Source organism: Diabrotica virgifera, chromosome 5 (assembly GCF_917563875.1).
Source record: "Diabrotica virgifera virgifera chromosome 5, PGI_DIABVI_V3a".
In the NCBI taxonomy this organism is placed as follows: domain Eukaryota; kingdom Metazoa; phylum Arthropoda; class Insecta; order Coleoptera; family Chrysomelidae; genus Diabrotica; species Diabrotica virgifera.
This window is the reverse complement of record NC_065447.1, coordinates 13,701,575-13,718,820: the sequence shown is the minus strand read 5'-3', so window position 1 is coordinate 13,718,820 and position 17,246 is coordinate 13,701,575. Positions and strand designations below refer to the sequence as shown.

At 30.8% G+C, this 17,246-nt stretch overlaps 1 protein-coding gene across 4 annotated transcripts in view; it reads right to left on the bottom strand.

Annotated features, from left to right (window-relative positions):
* Positions 1–16,964, bottom strand: part of LOC114326931 (uncharacterized) — a 28,650-nt gene extending 11,686 nt beyond the window's left edge. Inside the window, exons 1-3 of one of the 4 annotated variants that reach the window (XM_028275398.2) lie at positions 16,871–16,964; positions 3,929–4,588; positions 3,222–3,412 (exon numbers count right to left, since the gene is read on the bottom strand). In XM_028275398.2, the coding sequence (XP_028131199.2) occupies positions 3,222–3,412; positions 3,929–4,576 (839 nt within the window). In that variant the 5' untranslated portion in view covers positions 4,577–4,588; positions 16,871–16,964. Of the gene's footprint in view, positions 1–3,221; positions 3,413–3,928; positions 4,589–14,094; positions 14,203–14,408; positions 14,532–16,768; positions 16,838–16,870 lie in introns of those variants that run through there. The other 3 variants (XM_028275400.2, XM_028275399.2, XM_050652289.1) reach the window with 3 other exon arrangements.
* Positions 16,965–17,246: the final 282 nt, after the last annotated feature.

Here is a 17,246-nt window from a genome sequence, read left to right as displayed (position 1 = left end):
CAAATGCGGTAAGCAGAATTGCTATTTTATTTTTCAATCAAAAGTTATTCGGGTTCAGAAATTGCAATTTTTTGATTTTTTGAAAACTGCATAATACGAAAAAACTTGTAAAAACATTTTTTGCTTAGAATGACCCAAAAAATACAAAAAAATGTTTGCGAATAATCGCTGATATGTGATTCCTCAAGTTCTTCAAAATACATAAAAAAACTTGGGTAAGTCCATCTGAATTAAGGAGGCCGTTTTACCCCCACTGGCGACAGGACTATGAAAAATTCCCAGGAACCCAATTATCGAAACGGCATTTCAAAATATTTAATCCCCCAGACGTTATTAAAAAAACAAATTATAAACAAATTTGAATAATTTTCAAATGCCATTTTAGGGGAAAGTTTAATTGAAATTTAAATTTATCAATACATTTATCGAAAATATACATAAAAATAATAAAATTTAATACAGGTAAATATTTCTTTGGCAACAACCGCGTTTTTGCAATTGAAAATAGAGTATCATTTAATAAATAAATTCAATAACTCAAAAAATATTAAATATTTTTGGACCAATTTTTTTTATGCATACTTTTAACATAGCGCAACTTCTCCTGTAAAATAAGATATTTTATAGTGCTTATTTAAAACGCTAAAAATAATTTTTTGCAAATTTGTTTTTAAAGTTTTATGTATAATTATTTAAATAAATAGAGGGTCAAATTTAATTTAGTAAGTCTTATGTGAAAGATTTTCCTTCAACTTTGCAGAAAACAATCCTATATACCTTCATTAGTAATTGAATGACCTCAGCAGTTAAAAAAGTATTTTTTTTTGCAAAAATGACCCCTTTTTAATTATTTAAACAATAATCCCCTTGTATGATTTGGATACTTTCTTGAAAATATCTTTTGTACCCACCTAAACTTTGATATAAAATTTGTTTCAACCTGTACGAATTTACATTTTGATTTACATGTAGTGTAATTTTATTCTACTAGACTAACAGAGGATCCGACAATTTTGATGATTTTTCAACTTTAACTCACTGTATCTTTGGTCGCTGTAAACATTTCTTTTTCAAGATGTTCCGGCATCATCTTTGAACTATTTAGAAAACACTGAAATTTAACCGAAATGTTTAGAAAAATTAAAAGAGGAGTTGTTAATTTTTAAACATTTAATTCAAGTTATGAATTTTTTAAAGTAAAAGGTAAAGATTCCTGAATTGCAAAGTTTAATCACAAAAGTTGAGTGACAAAATTTTAAATTTAGCTTTTTAATTAAGTTTATTTTAAAATATAGAGTATAAGGAGCAAAATGTTTTATAGAAAAAAAAATGGTGCAACTTTTAATTTTAAGAAAAACGTGATTTCATTTTTTTTTATTTTTTGAGTAAAATTGCGTTTTGACAATGTTCCCCACTTAAAATTCAAAATAAACCTCATTTTCGTTTTCAGCACCACCAAAAACATAAAGTATGACCAAAATTAGCCATTCACCTCACCGTGGTCAGTATCTCAAGAAATAAGCATTTTTTTGGGGAGTGCCACTCGTCTATAAAATCACATAACTTTTTTCTTATTGCATATTTTGACTTGAAATTTTCCAGAGAACTTCTTCATGACTAGTGTGACCAACTAGACCGAAAAATCCGGGACATGGCCCGAATTACGAGGTCGTGTCCCGGCGACTCGACAATTGCTAGAGTGTAATACTAATACCACATTCAAAACGTCCACATTTTATATCGTGGTATTATAGTTCTACGAAAACTCAAACTGTGAACTTTTTTTGTTTCGTCTTCTGAAAAGACGAGCAATATTCAGAACAATAACAATTCAGGTATTCGTGCAAGTTCGGCAAAGCGACACCTATTTCTACGCTCTGCAACTTTATTCGCACTTTTAATTATATTGGCCAATTATATTAGTCCTGGTTACTGGATAATTGTCAAGGCCATAGCCCAAAAAAATAATAAGAAGAAAAAATAAGATTCAGGTTATGTTATTAAAACGTAAACAATTGTATGTAGTAAATAAAATTAGTTATTAAAATGCAGTACTGCAAGCAAAATACAATTAATTAAATTTACCTTTATATAATAGTTGCATATCATATCAATATTGTGGAGCAACATATAATTTTTCTTCTTCAATGACAGTAGATATGAAATGTACGTCAATTTGACAATTTCAATTGACAATATGAATTATTTAAGAAACTTGCAATATTTCTCCGCTATTCGCGCACGATCGTTTCACGTATCCCTTCCAAGTACTTGCACACCGCGAATACTGTACAACACATTAACACAATGATGATATAAAACTTCTATAATATTAAAAAAAATGGCCCGAATTTCTTTGAAATATCCCGGATTTCAGGTATATTTTCAGCCGTGTCCCGAATTCGACTAGATTGGAGTTGGTCACACTATTCATGACTTATGTTTTAATGCTGTGTTGGTTAAAATTATAAACTAAAAAGTTTGTCACCCAACTTTTTTAAGTAAACATGAAACTAAAGAAATCTGACGACAAAATGTTTAAAAATTAATAACTTCTCTTTTAATTTGTTTATACATCTCGGACAAATCTCATTGTTATCTAAATACTTCAAAGATAATACAATAAAATTTTCGAAAGGAAATATGTACAACAACCAAAGATACAGTGAGATAAATTTGAAAAATCATCAAAATTGATTTTTCGCATTTTTTGGTAAAATTTGATTTTTGAACATGTTCCACGAATTTTAGATAAAAATAAACTTCATATTCGAATTCAGCGACCTAGAAAACATAAAGAGTGACCAAAATTCGTCATTCAGCTGAAAGTTGATTTTCATGGTCGGAATCATCATTTCATGGGTTGCTGGCCTACCTATGGAACAACTATGAGGATCTACTATTGGATGCAACTAAGGAAGTATGTGGAACAAGTAAAGAAGACTCAACAAAGAAACAGACGTGGTGGTCCGAAGATAAAAAAGCAAGCAAAGGTGAAGAAAAGAAGTATGGAAACAATATTATATAGCATGGACTATAAAAATGAAAGAAAAAACATAAAAATATTAGTAACAACAGAAAAGAGAGATATGTAATTAGAAAAAATTCGAAGATAGAATGGGAAATAGCAAAAATAGCAACAGCTGTTCTACAGAGCCCTGAAGACGCTGTATACTAAGATCAGTACAAAATAATAGAACAAAAAAAAACACATTACTTACCATATAGTCTCTTCAGTTTGATCAGTCACAGAATTCTTCTCAGAGTCTGGATCATCGGATAATTTTGGAGTTCTTGGGGTAGGAATATTTCTTGTGAAAGATCGTCTTGTAAAACATCTAGGAATTACAGGCGATCCCTTACCAGATTCCTTATCAGAATTTTCTTCCAGAAACTGTAGCTCCGATTCTACCTGAAAATGTATTTTAGTGCACTTTATGTGGAATAGAGCTTGCTTAACACTAAAATCTCTGGCAAGTGCTGAAAAGACATGAAAGTGCCATAAATGCAGCAGAAATGAAGCAGCTGAGAAAAATAGCTGGAAAGATGAAGCTGGAGAGGGAAAGAGACGGAAACATCAGAAATGTAATAAGACAGGAACCAATGGAGAAAAAAATTGAAAAAAGAAAACTGAATTAGTTGGACGTATAACTAAAATGAACGACAACACACTAGTAAAGAAGGTGGCAGATGCCAAAAGACAGGGGAAAAGAAGAAGGGGCAGACCTAGAAACGGTGGGTGAAACAAATCCTGGAAATCGGGACCAAGAGAGGGAAAACAGTGCAACAGATGAAGGAAGTGACCGAAGACCGGAAGGGGTGGAAGAAATGGGTAAAAGATGGATAAGTGATAGCAAAGTCCAACGCTCTGGGCATAAGGACAACGAGAAGAAAAAGACAAAAGAAAATAAACTCCACGCTTACTTACCTCATCTCCAACAACAAGAGGTTCCATTTCCACAGATTCTGACTCAGGCGATTTGGATTCTTGTTGACTCGATTTTTTTGGAGATCCTGCTTTTTCTGAGTGTTCTTTATCCTTAACAGTTTCATTTATTTCAGTCTCTTGTTCTATTAGTGCTTCTTTGGCTTCTTCAATCTCAATAAATCCTTTAAATTCATTGCCTGTAGATTCAACGTCATTGGAATTATCTTCAGAAACGCCGTTACTTGATCCGTTTTCCTGTTTGTCCACGCCATTTTTGACCTCTTTCATCTTAGCTTCTCCATTAGATCCGTTTACGTCTGCTACTTTATCTTTCATAGGTTTCAATTCTGCCGTATTTTCTTCCCCATTTTCTTTTAAGTTCTGTTCGGTGGATTCTTCATTTCCGTTACTTGCTTCCTCTTCAATTTTTTTCATAGAAATGTGTATAATTTTAGGTTCGTCGTTCATTGTTTGGGGCGTTTTAGACCTGCTTCTTCGTCTACGTTTAGAATTAGTTTTGTGAGTTTTTTTGGGGCTATCTTTATTCTTATCTAAAGTAGTCTCTTCGCAATTTCTTACATCTTCCACTTGTGACACAATTGTGTCCTTTACATCGCCTTCTTTAGCAAGTTCCGTTTCTACATCCATTTTGGATGGTGTCTGAAATAAAAAAAAATGTTATGGTACAAACTTCTCCAAGAAATTAACACACCTCCTAAAAAAAGAATGTGTGTGTACTTTGTAAGCACGTAAGAAGTTATACTTCTATTATAATATAATTTCAACGAAATAAATATACCTACTTAACAGTTACAATACAAAAAATTAACAATAATTACCAAAAATGAACCAAAACAACAATGCCAAATATTAAAAAAAAAAAAGAAAGAAATATGAATTATCCGGGATTTGAACCCGCAATCTCGCGATTTTTTTATTTCTGGTCCAATGCTCTACCAACAAGGCCATCAAGCCGAATGCTAGTTACCTTTCAGATATACATAATTATACATCACGGTGACAAGTGAAATATAAAAATAGATGTTTTATTATTTTACGCCCAAGAAAGACAAATCCAAAGACACAGAATTATAATAAAAAACCTTTTAAACCACCTTTTTCAAATTGCGCAAGTTGTATTATTAATATTAATGTTAATAAATGAAATATAAATATTTTGACGTTTCACAATTTGACAATTCACTTTTAACTGCAGTGCCTTAAAAATTTTAAAGCACTAGTGCCTTAAAGTAGCATTTTTAACGCTCCTATGGAGCATTTTTAACACGTTTGTAGAAAAATATACTTAAAAACACTAATATATTCTTTCCACGCCTTTTCTGGACTGATACATACATAAATTAAAACATTTTGAAGTATAACTTCAAAATTATAATATGAAAACTATTTAAAAAGGCAGTATAACTATTAACTAACCTTTGTTGTTTCTCTTCCCACAAATTTTAAAACGCAACAACCATACATAACCAAACCGTCAACCGTCCAAACCACAGCTGCGCTACAGCTGCCATATTGGATAATTTTTGACATGTCATTTGAACATCCAATCAGAACAAAGTTATAATTCGCATGCGCCGGGATCGTAGGTTTTAACATATAAAAATTCACCCTCATATCGCGCGTAAAGAAGTATAACTTCAAAAATTGGTCATTTTTAATGTCTCGAATTTCCTTAACCAGTTGTTCGATTTAAGTGATCTTTTTAACATGATATAGCCTTATTCTTTAACAATATCGCTGTAATAATATTGTTGCTAGACAAATAAATTGTCCTTGTACCTAGGGACGGGAAAACCTACCGGTTATAACCTAAAACCGTTTTTTTTTAATTCGCAACAACCGGTTTTACCGGTTGTTTTTTTGCCACGGTTATAACCGGTTTTTTCTTTTTAAAGTAATAACCGGTGAAAAACCGGATCTGGAAAAAATATTCAAATGAGACAAAAAAGGAAGAGATTTCTATCTATTTTCGATCTCAATCATTATGTATTATAAATAATAAATATGCTAAATAATTATTATTCCAAACAACCTAATTCAAATTTTATTTATAAATCAAGAACGGGACCAACAAAGTGCCACATCAGGTTTTATTCTATTTTGGGGAATTGGTTTACATCATAATGTTTACATAAAAACGATAAAACTGTAGTAAGTGATCTAGTTGAAAGGGATAATTCGACTATCATCAATTATAAATTTTTATACTTGAGTATGTACGTGACACTCTTGTATGTTAATATTATGATTATTATGAATACCGAAATACAATAATTAGAATCTCTGTATTTGTAATTTTCAAACAATACATAATTATTTAGGAAGTATTAAATAAATTAAAATGTACTATATAAACAAATGTATAAAAATACTACTGAAATTTTTTTGATGTTAATAGAAATAAAAGATAAATTTCGTTATCAAATTTATTTGTAGTTTATAAGTGCATTTTGATATTTTTTAAACTCGATAGATTCAGATGCATGGGGCATTTCGGTAGAGCAGTAGAAATTTATCAAGTTCGGTAGGACCGAACATCACTTTTGGGAATTTCCCACGAGTGACGAACCAGAGTATCTTCTCCCAATTTTAGGATAATTTTAAAGAGTCTGGGAAAATTTTTATGTTGAAATGGTTGGGGAATTTTTTGGGAGAAAAATTGGACAAACGAAAGTGCAATATAAATGTAAACTTTTAACCTATTGGGTATTGGCTATTAATTAAAAAAGCCGAATACCGGTTTTTGGAATAACCGGTTTTTTCGACCGGTTATAACCGCCAGGTTAAACCGTAAGTAAAAAAACCGGTATAACCGAAAACCGGTTTTTTGTCAACAACCGCCATTTCTATTGTATACCGAGTGTAATAATCAAACTGTGATTTTTTCTCAAAGTTCGCATCACCCTCTGGAATATTCTAGCATTTATAAAATACTGAAATTAAAAACCAACTATAGCCTCATGTTTTCTTAACATTCTGTTTTTTGATTCATTCGCTTATGTTAAATAATAAAAAAGTTAGGTACTTTAACAACTAGACTTGTTTTTCATCAATACATGGTGTTTTTAAATAAGTATGGGTAAGTTTAACGGGTAATTCTGCATGAAAAAATAATGATAGTTTGCTTTATACATGTATGTCCGCAAATGCTTCGTTTCCGAGATAGGGGGTGTTGAAATTTTTCTTAAAAGATGATTTAGTTATTGCTCTTAAACCGGTTGAGATATGAAAATGAAAATTAGTGGGTTCTAAGAGGTAGATATTGTGCATTTTTTTACTTACAATAATTAAGAATTTTATGTTCACCATTGGCGTACGTAAAGATCATATTACCCGTATAAGCGCCAATGGTGAATATTAAATTCCTAATTTATATCAAAAAATGTGCAATAACTACCTGTTAAAACCCACCAAATTTCGTCCACATAATCTTAGCCGATTTTAGAGCAATAAATAAATCGTTAGTTTGTAAGAAAATTTTCAACAACCACTATCTCAGGTTCTCAGGGGTTACGGAAAAGAAGCATTTGCGGACATAAGTTTATGAAACAAACTGTCATTATTTTTTTATGCAGAATTACCCCTTAAAGTTTGCCATACTCATTTAAAAACACCCTGTACCTATTAATGAAAAACAAGGCTAGTTGATAAAGTACCTAACTTTATTATTATCCAACATAAGCGAATGAATAAAAAAAACAGAATGTTAACAAAGCATGAGGCTATAGTTGGGTTTTAATTTCAATATTTTATAAATGCTAGAATCTTCCACAGGGTCACGCGAACTTTGAGAAAAAAATCTCAGTTTGATTGGTACACCCTGTATACAATGACAATTTACCTGTCTAGTAACAATATTATTACAGCGATATTGTTAAAGAATAAGGCTATAACATATTAAAAAAATCACTTAAATCGGACAACAGGTTTAGGAAATTCGAGACATCAAAAATTGCCCATTTTTAAGGTGGTGCGTTAATTTCTTGAAGAAGTGTAACAAAAAATATTTTTCCAATATACAGGGTGTTTCATTAAGAATTGTCCATATCGTAACTGGAGAAACATTAGCACAAAATACGAAGATTTAACCCAAAACACTTCACTGTTACTAATAAACCAGGTATAAAAGTTATACTAAGAATAAATCAGGTATAGGCAAAATCACTACCAATTAAATTAAATTAATATTTATTGACGGAAAACTCCATTTTACAATTAAAATTAAAAGTCAAAATTAAACATTGAACACAAGTTAACTTACATTACTTACAATTAAACTAACGACATCAAAAAATTAAAATCAAATTAAAATAATTCACGTGAAATAGTCCTTTTAAAAGCATTTAGTGTGACTCCCATAAACTCTATATTTGGAAACTCATTTACACTAGAAACAATTCTATTTAAAGGCATATTTTCTGCATGACGTGTATTGCACGATCTAGCGGACAGCAAGGGACATCTTCTCAAATTCCTAGCTGGAACATAAAAATCTATTCGACCCAGAATGCTAGGTGCAACAATAATACCATTTAACACCTTAAATACGAAATTAAGGTCAAAGTATCGCCTGCGATCCTCTAAACGGTGCAAATGAAACATCTGCATGACCTGACTGGAATTCAATTGCATTCCTCTAGTACCTAATCTATACCGCAGATATCTAACGAATTTATTTTGAATCGATTCAATTCGATATTTGTGATTCTCATAACTTGGACTCCAAATCACTGAACAATACTCTAGTAATGAACGAACATAACTCAAAAACAATCTCACAATTACAAACAAATTATTAAAATCATATGACATTCTGATGACTAACCCTAATGTCCGATTAGCACGCGCAATAATGGCATCATAATGGTCCACGAAACTCAGCTTACTATCCAGCAACACACCTAAATCCTTAATTACCTGAACCCTAGATAAATCCACATCTCCTATCTTGTATTTAAAATCACTGGTGGTCTTATTACGTGAAAAAATAATATATGAGCATTTCGAAGCATTCAATCTAAGATTATTTTCCTGGCACCAATGTACTAAAGAATCCAAGTCTTTCTGCAAACCCTCACAATCAGATTCTGACCTAATGCATTTAAATATCTTCAAGTCGTCTGCAAATATCAGATATTCAGATTTAAAGTTCCTACCAATATCATTTACCAACAACAGAAAAAGCTTAGGACCCAAATGGGAACCCTGCGGAACCCCTGACACGGCTTCAAATCCATTAGAAACACATCCTGCTGATCTTACTTGCAATGTTCTTCCTTGCAAATACGAAGTAAACCAAGCTAATAAAGAACCAGTGATACCAAAGTTTCTCAGCTTTGTAATTAAGACATTATGATCTAGTAGGTCAAAGGCCTTACTGAAATCGGTGTATATAGAGTGCACCTCGTAACCCTCATCCATTGCTGTACCTATACTATCGATATACAAAAAGAGGTTAGTGAGAGTAGAACGTCCGCCTACAAATCCATGTTGGTTGTCCGTAATAATGTTCCTAAAACAATTATCCAAACTTGGCAAAACCATTTTTTCAAATACTTTAGATAAGGCTGACTGAATACAAACTGGCCGATAATTTTTGATATCACTATGATCTCCTGCCTTGAAAATAGGACACACAAAGGACTGTTTCCATCTGTTCGGGAAAATTCCCGTCTGGAGAGATTTATTAAGAACATATACTAATGGTTCACACAAGGACACTGCACTTTCTCTTAGGAACAAATTCGGTATCAAATCAGGACCAGCCCCTTTATTGACATTTAATGACAACAACACATTCAGTAAATTGTCAAAAGTGACTTCGAGGTTACTAATTTCCACCTCCAGCTGTTGTGAGAAAATTTCATTACTCTCCAGGTTATCCAGAGATTTACCATTAAAAGTGCTGTATACAGTACCAAAATGTTTCGCAAACAACTCTGTTATTTTTTGTTTGTCATTCTCACTTTCCTCACCTAGAAACATAGAGCCAGGGAGAGCACCATGTCCGTTGGTTTTATTTTTGATGAACTTCCAAAATTCACCAGCGTTCTCATTTATTCTCACTTCCATCTTTGAAACGTAAGCATTGTAAGACTGCTCAGTGAGTGATGAGCATTCATCTCTCAAATTTTTAAATTCAATATAGTGGTGATACTTATTTGTAGTTTTATATTTTTTATGCGCAATCTTTTTGGCAATGACTTTACACTTAAGTTCAGATGAGAGCCAAACAGGAAAATTCGATCTTTTTACAGATATCTTTGGTACAAAAAGTTCAATTGCGTTCCAAATAATGGAATAAAAAGCATCTAAAATGTCATTTACATCCTCTAAACAGTACAACTCAATCCAATTGATCTGAAGCAAATAATTATTCAAGGCACCATAATCCGCCTTGTGAAAGTTATAATAAATATTAGTTTCCAAACTGATATATTGATTATCAAATAATATTAATGCTTCAAGTGAGGGATGATACCTGTCACACGTCATTAAAGCTTCCGCTTTTTTTAGACTTAAATAAGTATCAGAGAAACACAGATCAAGAATTGAGTCATACTGGTTTTTAAAATAATTATATTGACCTAATCCTAAAAAATTGAACTCGTCACAAAACAAAATTTCAGTATCATTACTTATATTTTTAGCAGTCGTCTCACCGTCCCATATCAGATTTGGTAGATTATAATCCCCAAATAATACTAGTTTAGAATCTTTATACTTATTCATAATTAGTTTTACAGTATCAATGTGATTGGAATAAACATCCAATCTAGATCTGGGCGGAATGTAGACACAGCCAAAAACATATTTAATGTAATTAATAGTAATTCCAGCAAAAACCTGTTCTGCATTTGAACTGGCAATTTCCACTAGACAAGAACTGATATCACTTCTAACTGCAATTAACACTCCACCTCCTCTTGATTTCTCGCTGGAAATATGATCACGGTCCCGACGGTATACGGTATATAAATCACAGAAAACTTCATTACTTTTAATTTCAGGACAATATAATTGTCACTTGTAAAATGTAAATGTACTTTTAATTTCAATATACATGGAATAACTTAAATATAGGTTAGTTATACTTGGTATAAGAATTTAGTCCAAGTTTATACCGGATCACACCCTTGTTTAAGTCTGGTATACGCTGTGAGCTCGTACGTAGAGGGGATATTTACAAATTCGCGAGCGCCAGTAGTGACAAGTCTGTAAACCTTTACCGGAAATTTGACATAAATGTCAAAGTGATTAATTTAAAATTAAAATTAAAAACATTAATTATAAAAAATATTAGTTGGTCAAAGCTGTGGTATATATTTTTAACTTAAATATACTTACGTTTTAAATACTGAATTTAAGTTTTTTTAATGTTCCGTAATATGATTTTATAAATCAATCTATCAATCTTAGCGCCATCTACACGATAATTGTGAAAGTATCCGAAGTAAGCAATTCATATTTTATCAATAGAACGTCAAAATGATTAGCAAAATCTTAAAAAAATCGATTACAATTTAATTAATTTTTTGCGTTGTAAATATTAAACGATAACAATTAAATAATAAATTTAAAAATTACCGGTGAAAGTTGAATTAGTAACCACTAGATGCGACACCAGCGAAGCTCAGAGCGTATAACCTATTTTATGACTGTCAATGTCATCAGAGGCAAAAATATACTATTATCTTTTGATTTGTTTTGTGAGTAATTATATAATAAAAAAATGTGTTTAACGGGTGTTGCGGCTGTCGAAGAAGTTGATAATTCAATTAACATGATAGAAAATACACGAAAAAGGAAACTTCTCAAAGATAGAATAAATCCCTTTTCACAATACGCTGATAAGGAATTCAGAATTAAATATCGGTTTTTAAAAGATGGTGTAAAGTTTTTAGAAAACTTAATAGGTGATTCACTTATTTGAATTTGGTATTGCATGAAAAGTTGAGTCAAACAGTGCATATAATGCACAAAAAATTTCAAGATGATTCGTCAATTAGTTTCAATTTTATTCAATTTGTTTACCCCTAGGAACTTTTTTTGCAATGTTATTTTTCAGAAAATAATAATGATACAGCAATTCTATAGAAACCATATGAAAGAAGAATACTGGTATTTTAAACGTATTTAAAAAAATCAGTAAAAACTAATTTTTATCATTCCGAAAACTTTTCGCCTAAATTAATTTGGTTTGTCAGTTACAGAGAAAAATCAAAATTGACATATTTGACACAATATATAGTTGTGCTATGTATTTGTGCAGAAGATTGCAATGTTGCCAAACTATTATTTCGGAATAAATGGGAATACTTATGTCTAACTTACACCGAGTTTATTAGTAACGAATTATTTTCGTACTATATCTACCTTATACTTATTATAACTATTCTAGATATAAATACGAAATAACCTTAGAATACGAGTGTTTTATTAGTAACAGTGTTAAATAAAATATTCTTCCTTACCGAGATACAGAGTGTTTTATTACAAATATTCTAAAATGATTTTAGCCCATTGTTTTAACACCTTCCAATATTTTTTGTTCAAACTTGACGAACAGTTTACACATATTAGGATACTCTAATTAGTGTTAAAAGATAGTTTTCCGCTGTTACCAGAGGCGTGCTGTAGGGATATATACTTCATGTTCGCCCCTTCTCCCCCCTCACAATCTACGCCACTGTTGTAATAATCATTTCAGCATGTTTTTTTATTCCTTGTTACTTTTTACATAAATATCATCATTTTGTCTCATTGCGACAGAGTAAGTAGTTTTCAAATTATTTGAGTTTAAAGATCATAGATTCCATAAGACTATGTATTTTAAACTACATTCAATAAGATCATATGTGTTTAAAATACATAATCTTATTGAATCCATTACATTAAAACGCAAATAACTTGAAAACCACTTACTCTATCGCATTGAGACAAAAGGATGATATTTACGTAAAAAGTAACGAAGAATCAAAAAAACATGCTGAAATGATTATTACGACAGTGTCGTAGATTCTAAGGGGATCAAAGGGGCGAAAATGAAGTATATATCCCTACAGCACGCCTCTGGTAACAGAGGAAAACTACCTTTTAACACTAGTTAAAGTATCCTAACATGTGTAAACTGTGTGTCAAGTTTGAATAAAAAATATTAAAAGGTGCTTTAACAATGGGCTAAAATCATTTTAGAACGTTTGTACTAAAACACTCTGTATCTCAGTAAGGAAGAATATTTTATTTAAGTGTTTTTGGATTAAATCGTCGTATTTTGTGCTAAAGTTTCTCTAGTTACGATATGGACAATTCTTAATGAAACACCCTGTATATAATATAAATTTCTTTTTTAGTGACAAAAGTGACGAAGAATAGAAAAGAATGGGGAAAATTCACCAAAGGGTAAACGCATCTCTCTCAACACCTAACGGCACAAGATGAACAATCACGTATGTACTTATGTACCATGTACTATCGCAATTCAAAATGGCAGTATCTTTAAGAACTCGTTAGAATCTGGTATCAAGCTAGAAGAATTCTTGTGTAAGAAAGACCTGGTGTTCAAGATTCGGCAAGTAGCTCGTCAAGAGCAGGGGCACATACTCTACTTTATTCTTAATTAAAAATAAACAACGAAATCACTTAAGTGTAGGAAGTAAGCTTAGCAATAGCTCAAGTCAAAGAATTCCTAGGTTGTCAAAAAATTTGTGCACAGAACACTAGAAATAAAAACAAAAAAGATTTAAGCAAGCAATTATTTAAAATGGAATAAATTTGCTGAATCTGTTGATGTACAGCTGGTTCCTAAAAATACTGATACGACTCTTAGTAAGATTTGATTATTTTGAGCAGTGTATTTGATTGGTCTGACATTATATTATATTTATTATGACAGACAAATAATAAAATAAACAAACAAACGACAAACAACTGATTACTGATTACATTTATGTTAATTCATATATTAAAATAATATAAATATCAACAACATAATATATATTAAAAGGATTCTCTACTAATATCTCAAAAAGCTTACGATCTTTATGAGCGGTAGATATTTTTGGTCTTCCAGAACCTTGCTTTCTTTCGAGAGTTTCTTGTTCTCTCCGTCTTTTAATAATCTTAAAAACTGTTATTCTGCTTACGTTAAAATGGTTCGTTACGGCAGAGAGTGACCAACCATCTTCTAATTTCGTTACAATTCTTGCTTTTAATTCTTTGCTAGCATGTGGAGCCATTTTTTGAGGTTGAACAAAATAAGTTATCTGACAAATTTTAATATTTGGCAGTGACAGTGACAGTATGTAAATAATAAGTATTTGTCATTCAAAATACACTGCTCAATTTTCTACAAAATACTCTTTAAGAGTTATATCAGTTTTTTTTGGAACCAGCTGTATATTATCCAAAAAATCTTTAACAATCAGTCATCAAAAGCAAAATTAAAAAGTAATGTTACCTTTAGGTAGTATACCAAATGTAGTTCATTCACACTTCTATGAAACTAAAGTATGTAAAAGATGTAGTAGATTTTTATCAGGAATTAAAATTACTAAAAATATCTGTTATCTCTCTGTCATAATTTCCTTATGCCAATGTAAATAAATAGTGGCCCAGAAAAACAAACACATGCTGATTATTCGAATCCAAAAGTTTAGTAACTTTATTAACCCTCAAGCAGACGGGCAAAATAAAATTACACAAACGCACGTGTGATGCCTGTGAGGACCAAAATGAAAAATTTCAAAAGAAATAAAAATGAATTCTTAACTCTGAAGATATTTGATTCAGTTTTCACAGATATATATATAGTCATTATTTACTATTTACACCTCTAACCTGGGGTGAGGGTGTATAATACAAAAAGGAATAAAACAAGAGCAGTTTGAGTCTCTCTTTGAGTCGAAATAATGGGCAGAATCAAAAAATAGATACAAAGAAAATGAGGAAACTTATAACATAATAAAAGAGCATAGAAATTTGAATCATGTGTTGAAAAATACACACAGCGGCAAAATTAACAGAACACCTTAACAATGGGGCATGTTAGATGTCTCGAATTTCCTAAACCTATTGTCCGATTTGATTTTTTTAGTTGTTATAGCCTTATTATTTAAGAAAATCTATGTAATAATATTGTTGCTAGACAGGTAAATGTCATTTTATACCAGGTGTAACAATCATCCTGTTTTTTTCTTAAAGTTTGAAACACCCTGCGGAATATTTTAGCAGATATTATAAAATATTGAAATTAAAATTCAATTGTAGCCCTACGCTTCATTAGCATGTTCTTTTTTATTCATTTTCTTATGTTGGATAATAAAAAAGTTAGGTATGTTAACAACTACCCATGTTTTTCATCAATAAATCCTTATTTTCTGCTTAGTTTAATAGACATGCCTAAAGTATGTTATGAGAAATTACCAATTTAATAGATGTCAAATTGTTAACAGTCAAAAAGTATTTGGTTTGTTATGAAAATTAGTAAATTTATTTATGATTTAAAGTTTCAATTAGGGCCATATTTTTTTGTTGGAAATGGAACAGACTACAAGGAATTTGACCCATGATGAGTGTGTTCAATAAGTGATTAGTATCGCAAAGAAAGATTACAAGAAGAAAAAGTATTCTCAAGATAAGTAGTTTCGTCAAAAAAGTTATTGTTTTTCTTGTATGTTAACTTGTTTAAAAGTGATAAAGGATCTTTATTTGTATACCAAAATATATGTTAATGAACCTTTATTTTGTCAAAAAGTGTTTTCTTCTAGAAAATAATTTTGGATTTATCTTCAAATGATTTAATGATCATTTGATATTAAATATTTAATGATGTGTGTTGATTTTATAAATAATGTATTTCAATACCCTTAAAATCAAGCCTTTTAGGATTAAAACATAGAAAAATGGTAATTTATGGGCATCTAATCAAACGAAGTACATTTAGGACCCATTTACATTTATAATATGTGTGTTTATAGTGTGTTTTAAGTTATGCAAATATTCAAGCAGGAAAATAGACTAAAATAGATAAATACAACACTTTACTCCTAATATCCTAAGAAATTGTTAGGTAATCTAAAAGTACTTGTGTTTAATTTTAAATTTAAGTTTAATATTAAACCCTTATAACTTTATTATAACAAAACTAGAACTTGCACTTTTTCTGGTACAACCAGTATACACTAATATTCACTGTGCAAACTTCTACTGCGATCTGAGAAATAAGAAAGTTGTGCAAAAGTAGGTAAGTTTAAAACTGCACAGATTTCCATTGATAACTTACATTCTTTCTTTATCTGTGACAAACTTCCTTATTATTTGAAGATAAGATATACAAGCATAAAACAATAACAAACGATTGTAGTCAAAAACTAACTTATAGTATTGTTATATCAAAGAAAATCAAATTTTTAATGAGATTATGTGGTTTTATTGATAAGGTATCCTTGAATACGGAATGCTGGGCACCTAACCCTGAATTTGATATTCAAGCTCGTTACATGTACTTATTTTACACTGGATAATTTAACCATACAATTAGCGGGGAGTGCCTTAAATAAAGTAGATAAAGAACAATCGCAGCAGGAAAAACTTATTGCATGAATAGTTATTCAACCAAAACTTCGAGATAACCATAGACAATATTTAACAGTCCATCAAATTCTAATTAACTTAGATTAGAAAATGACACATTATTTCAATGAACTTGATATTTTAAAACAAGTTTATGTCAAGAGATTATTAACCGTGATGGTATGTTGAGTTTGTTGAGCCACTTTGTAAGATAATAAGAGAAAGAATGTAACGGAATATGCATACCAAAAATTAACCTTCATTCACTTAAATTTGATAGGAAATTATTCAAAAACCTTCAACAACTATATAATAAATACTAATTTCAACAAATAAAAGTATACTCACCAATTATATTATTTATATTAACAAAATACCCGGCAACAAAATTATACAGTGTCAACACTTTCAGCCAATAAAAGTGTTTAAATTAAACTTCTGAAATACGCTCAAAATGGCATGAGACAGTTGACAGCAAAGAATAAAGAAATCTTTGTTTTGGGCAAGAGTTTCGGACAGACTATCATAGGTGGTGCTAGTAGAAACAACTGTATGAATAAGGAAAAATTACAAAAATTTAAATTATTATGAAAAGCTATTAGTCCACGTCGTGAGGCCGCTACCGTATAAAAAAAAATTCTTATTAGGCTTTTAGGGATTCCTGTTCAAACATGTCTTCTTTAAACAAATCAGAAGGGTGACGGGCAAAATTTTTGGGCAGAAA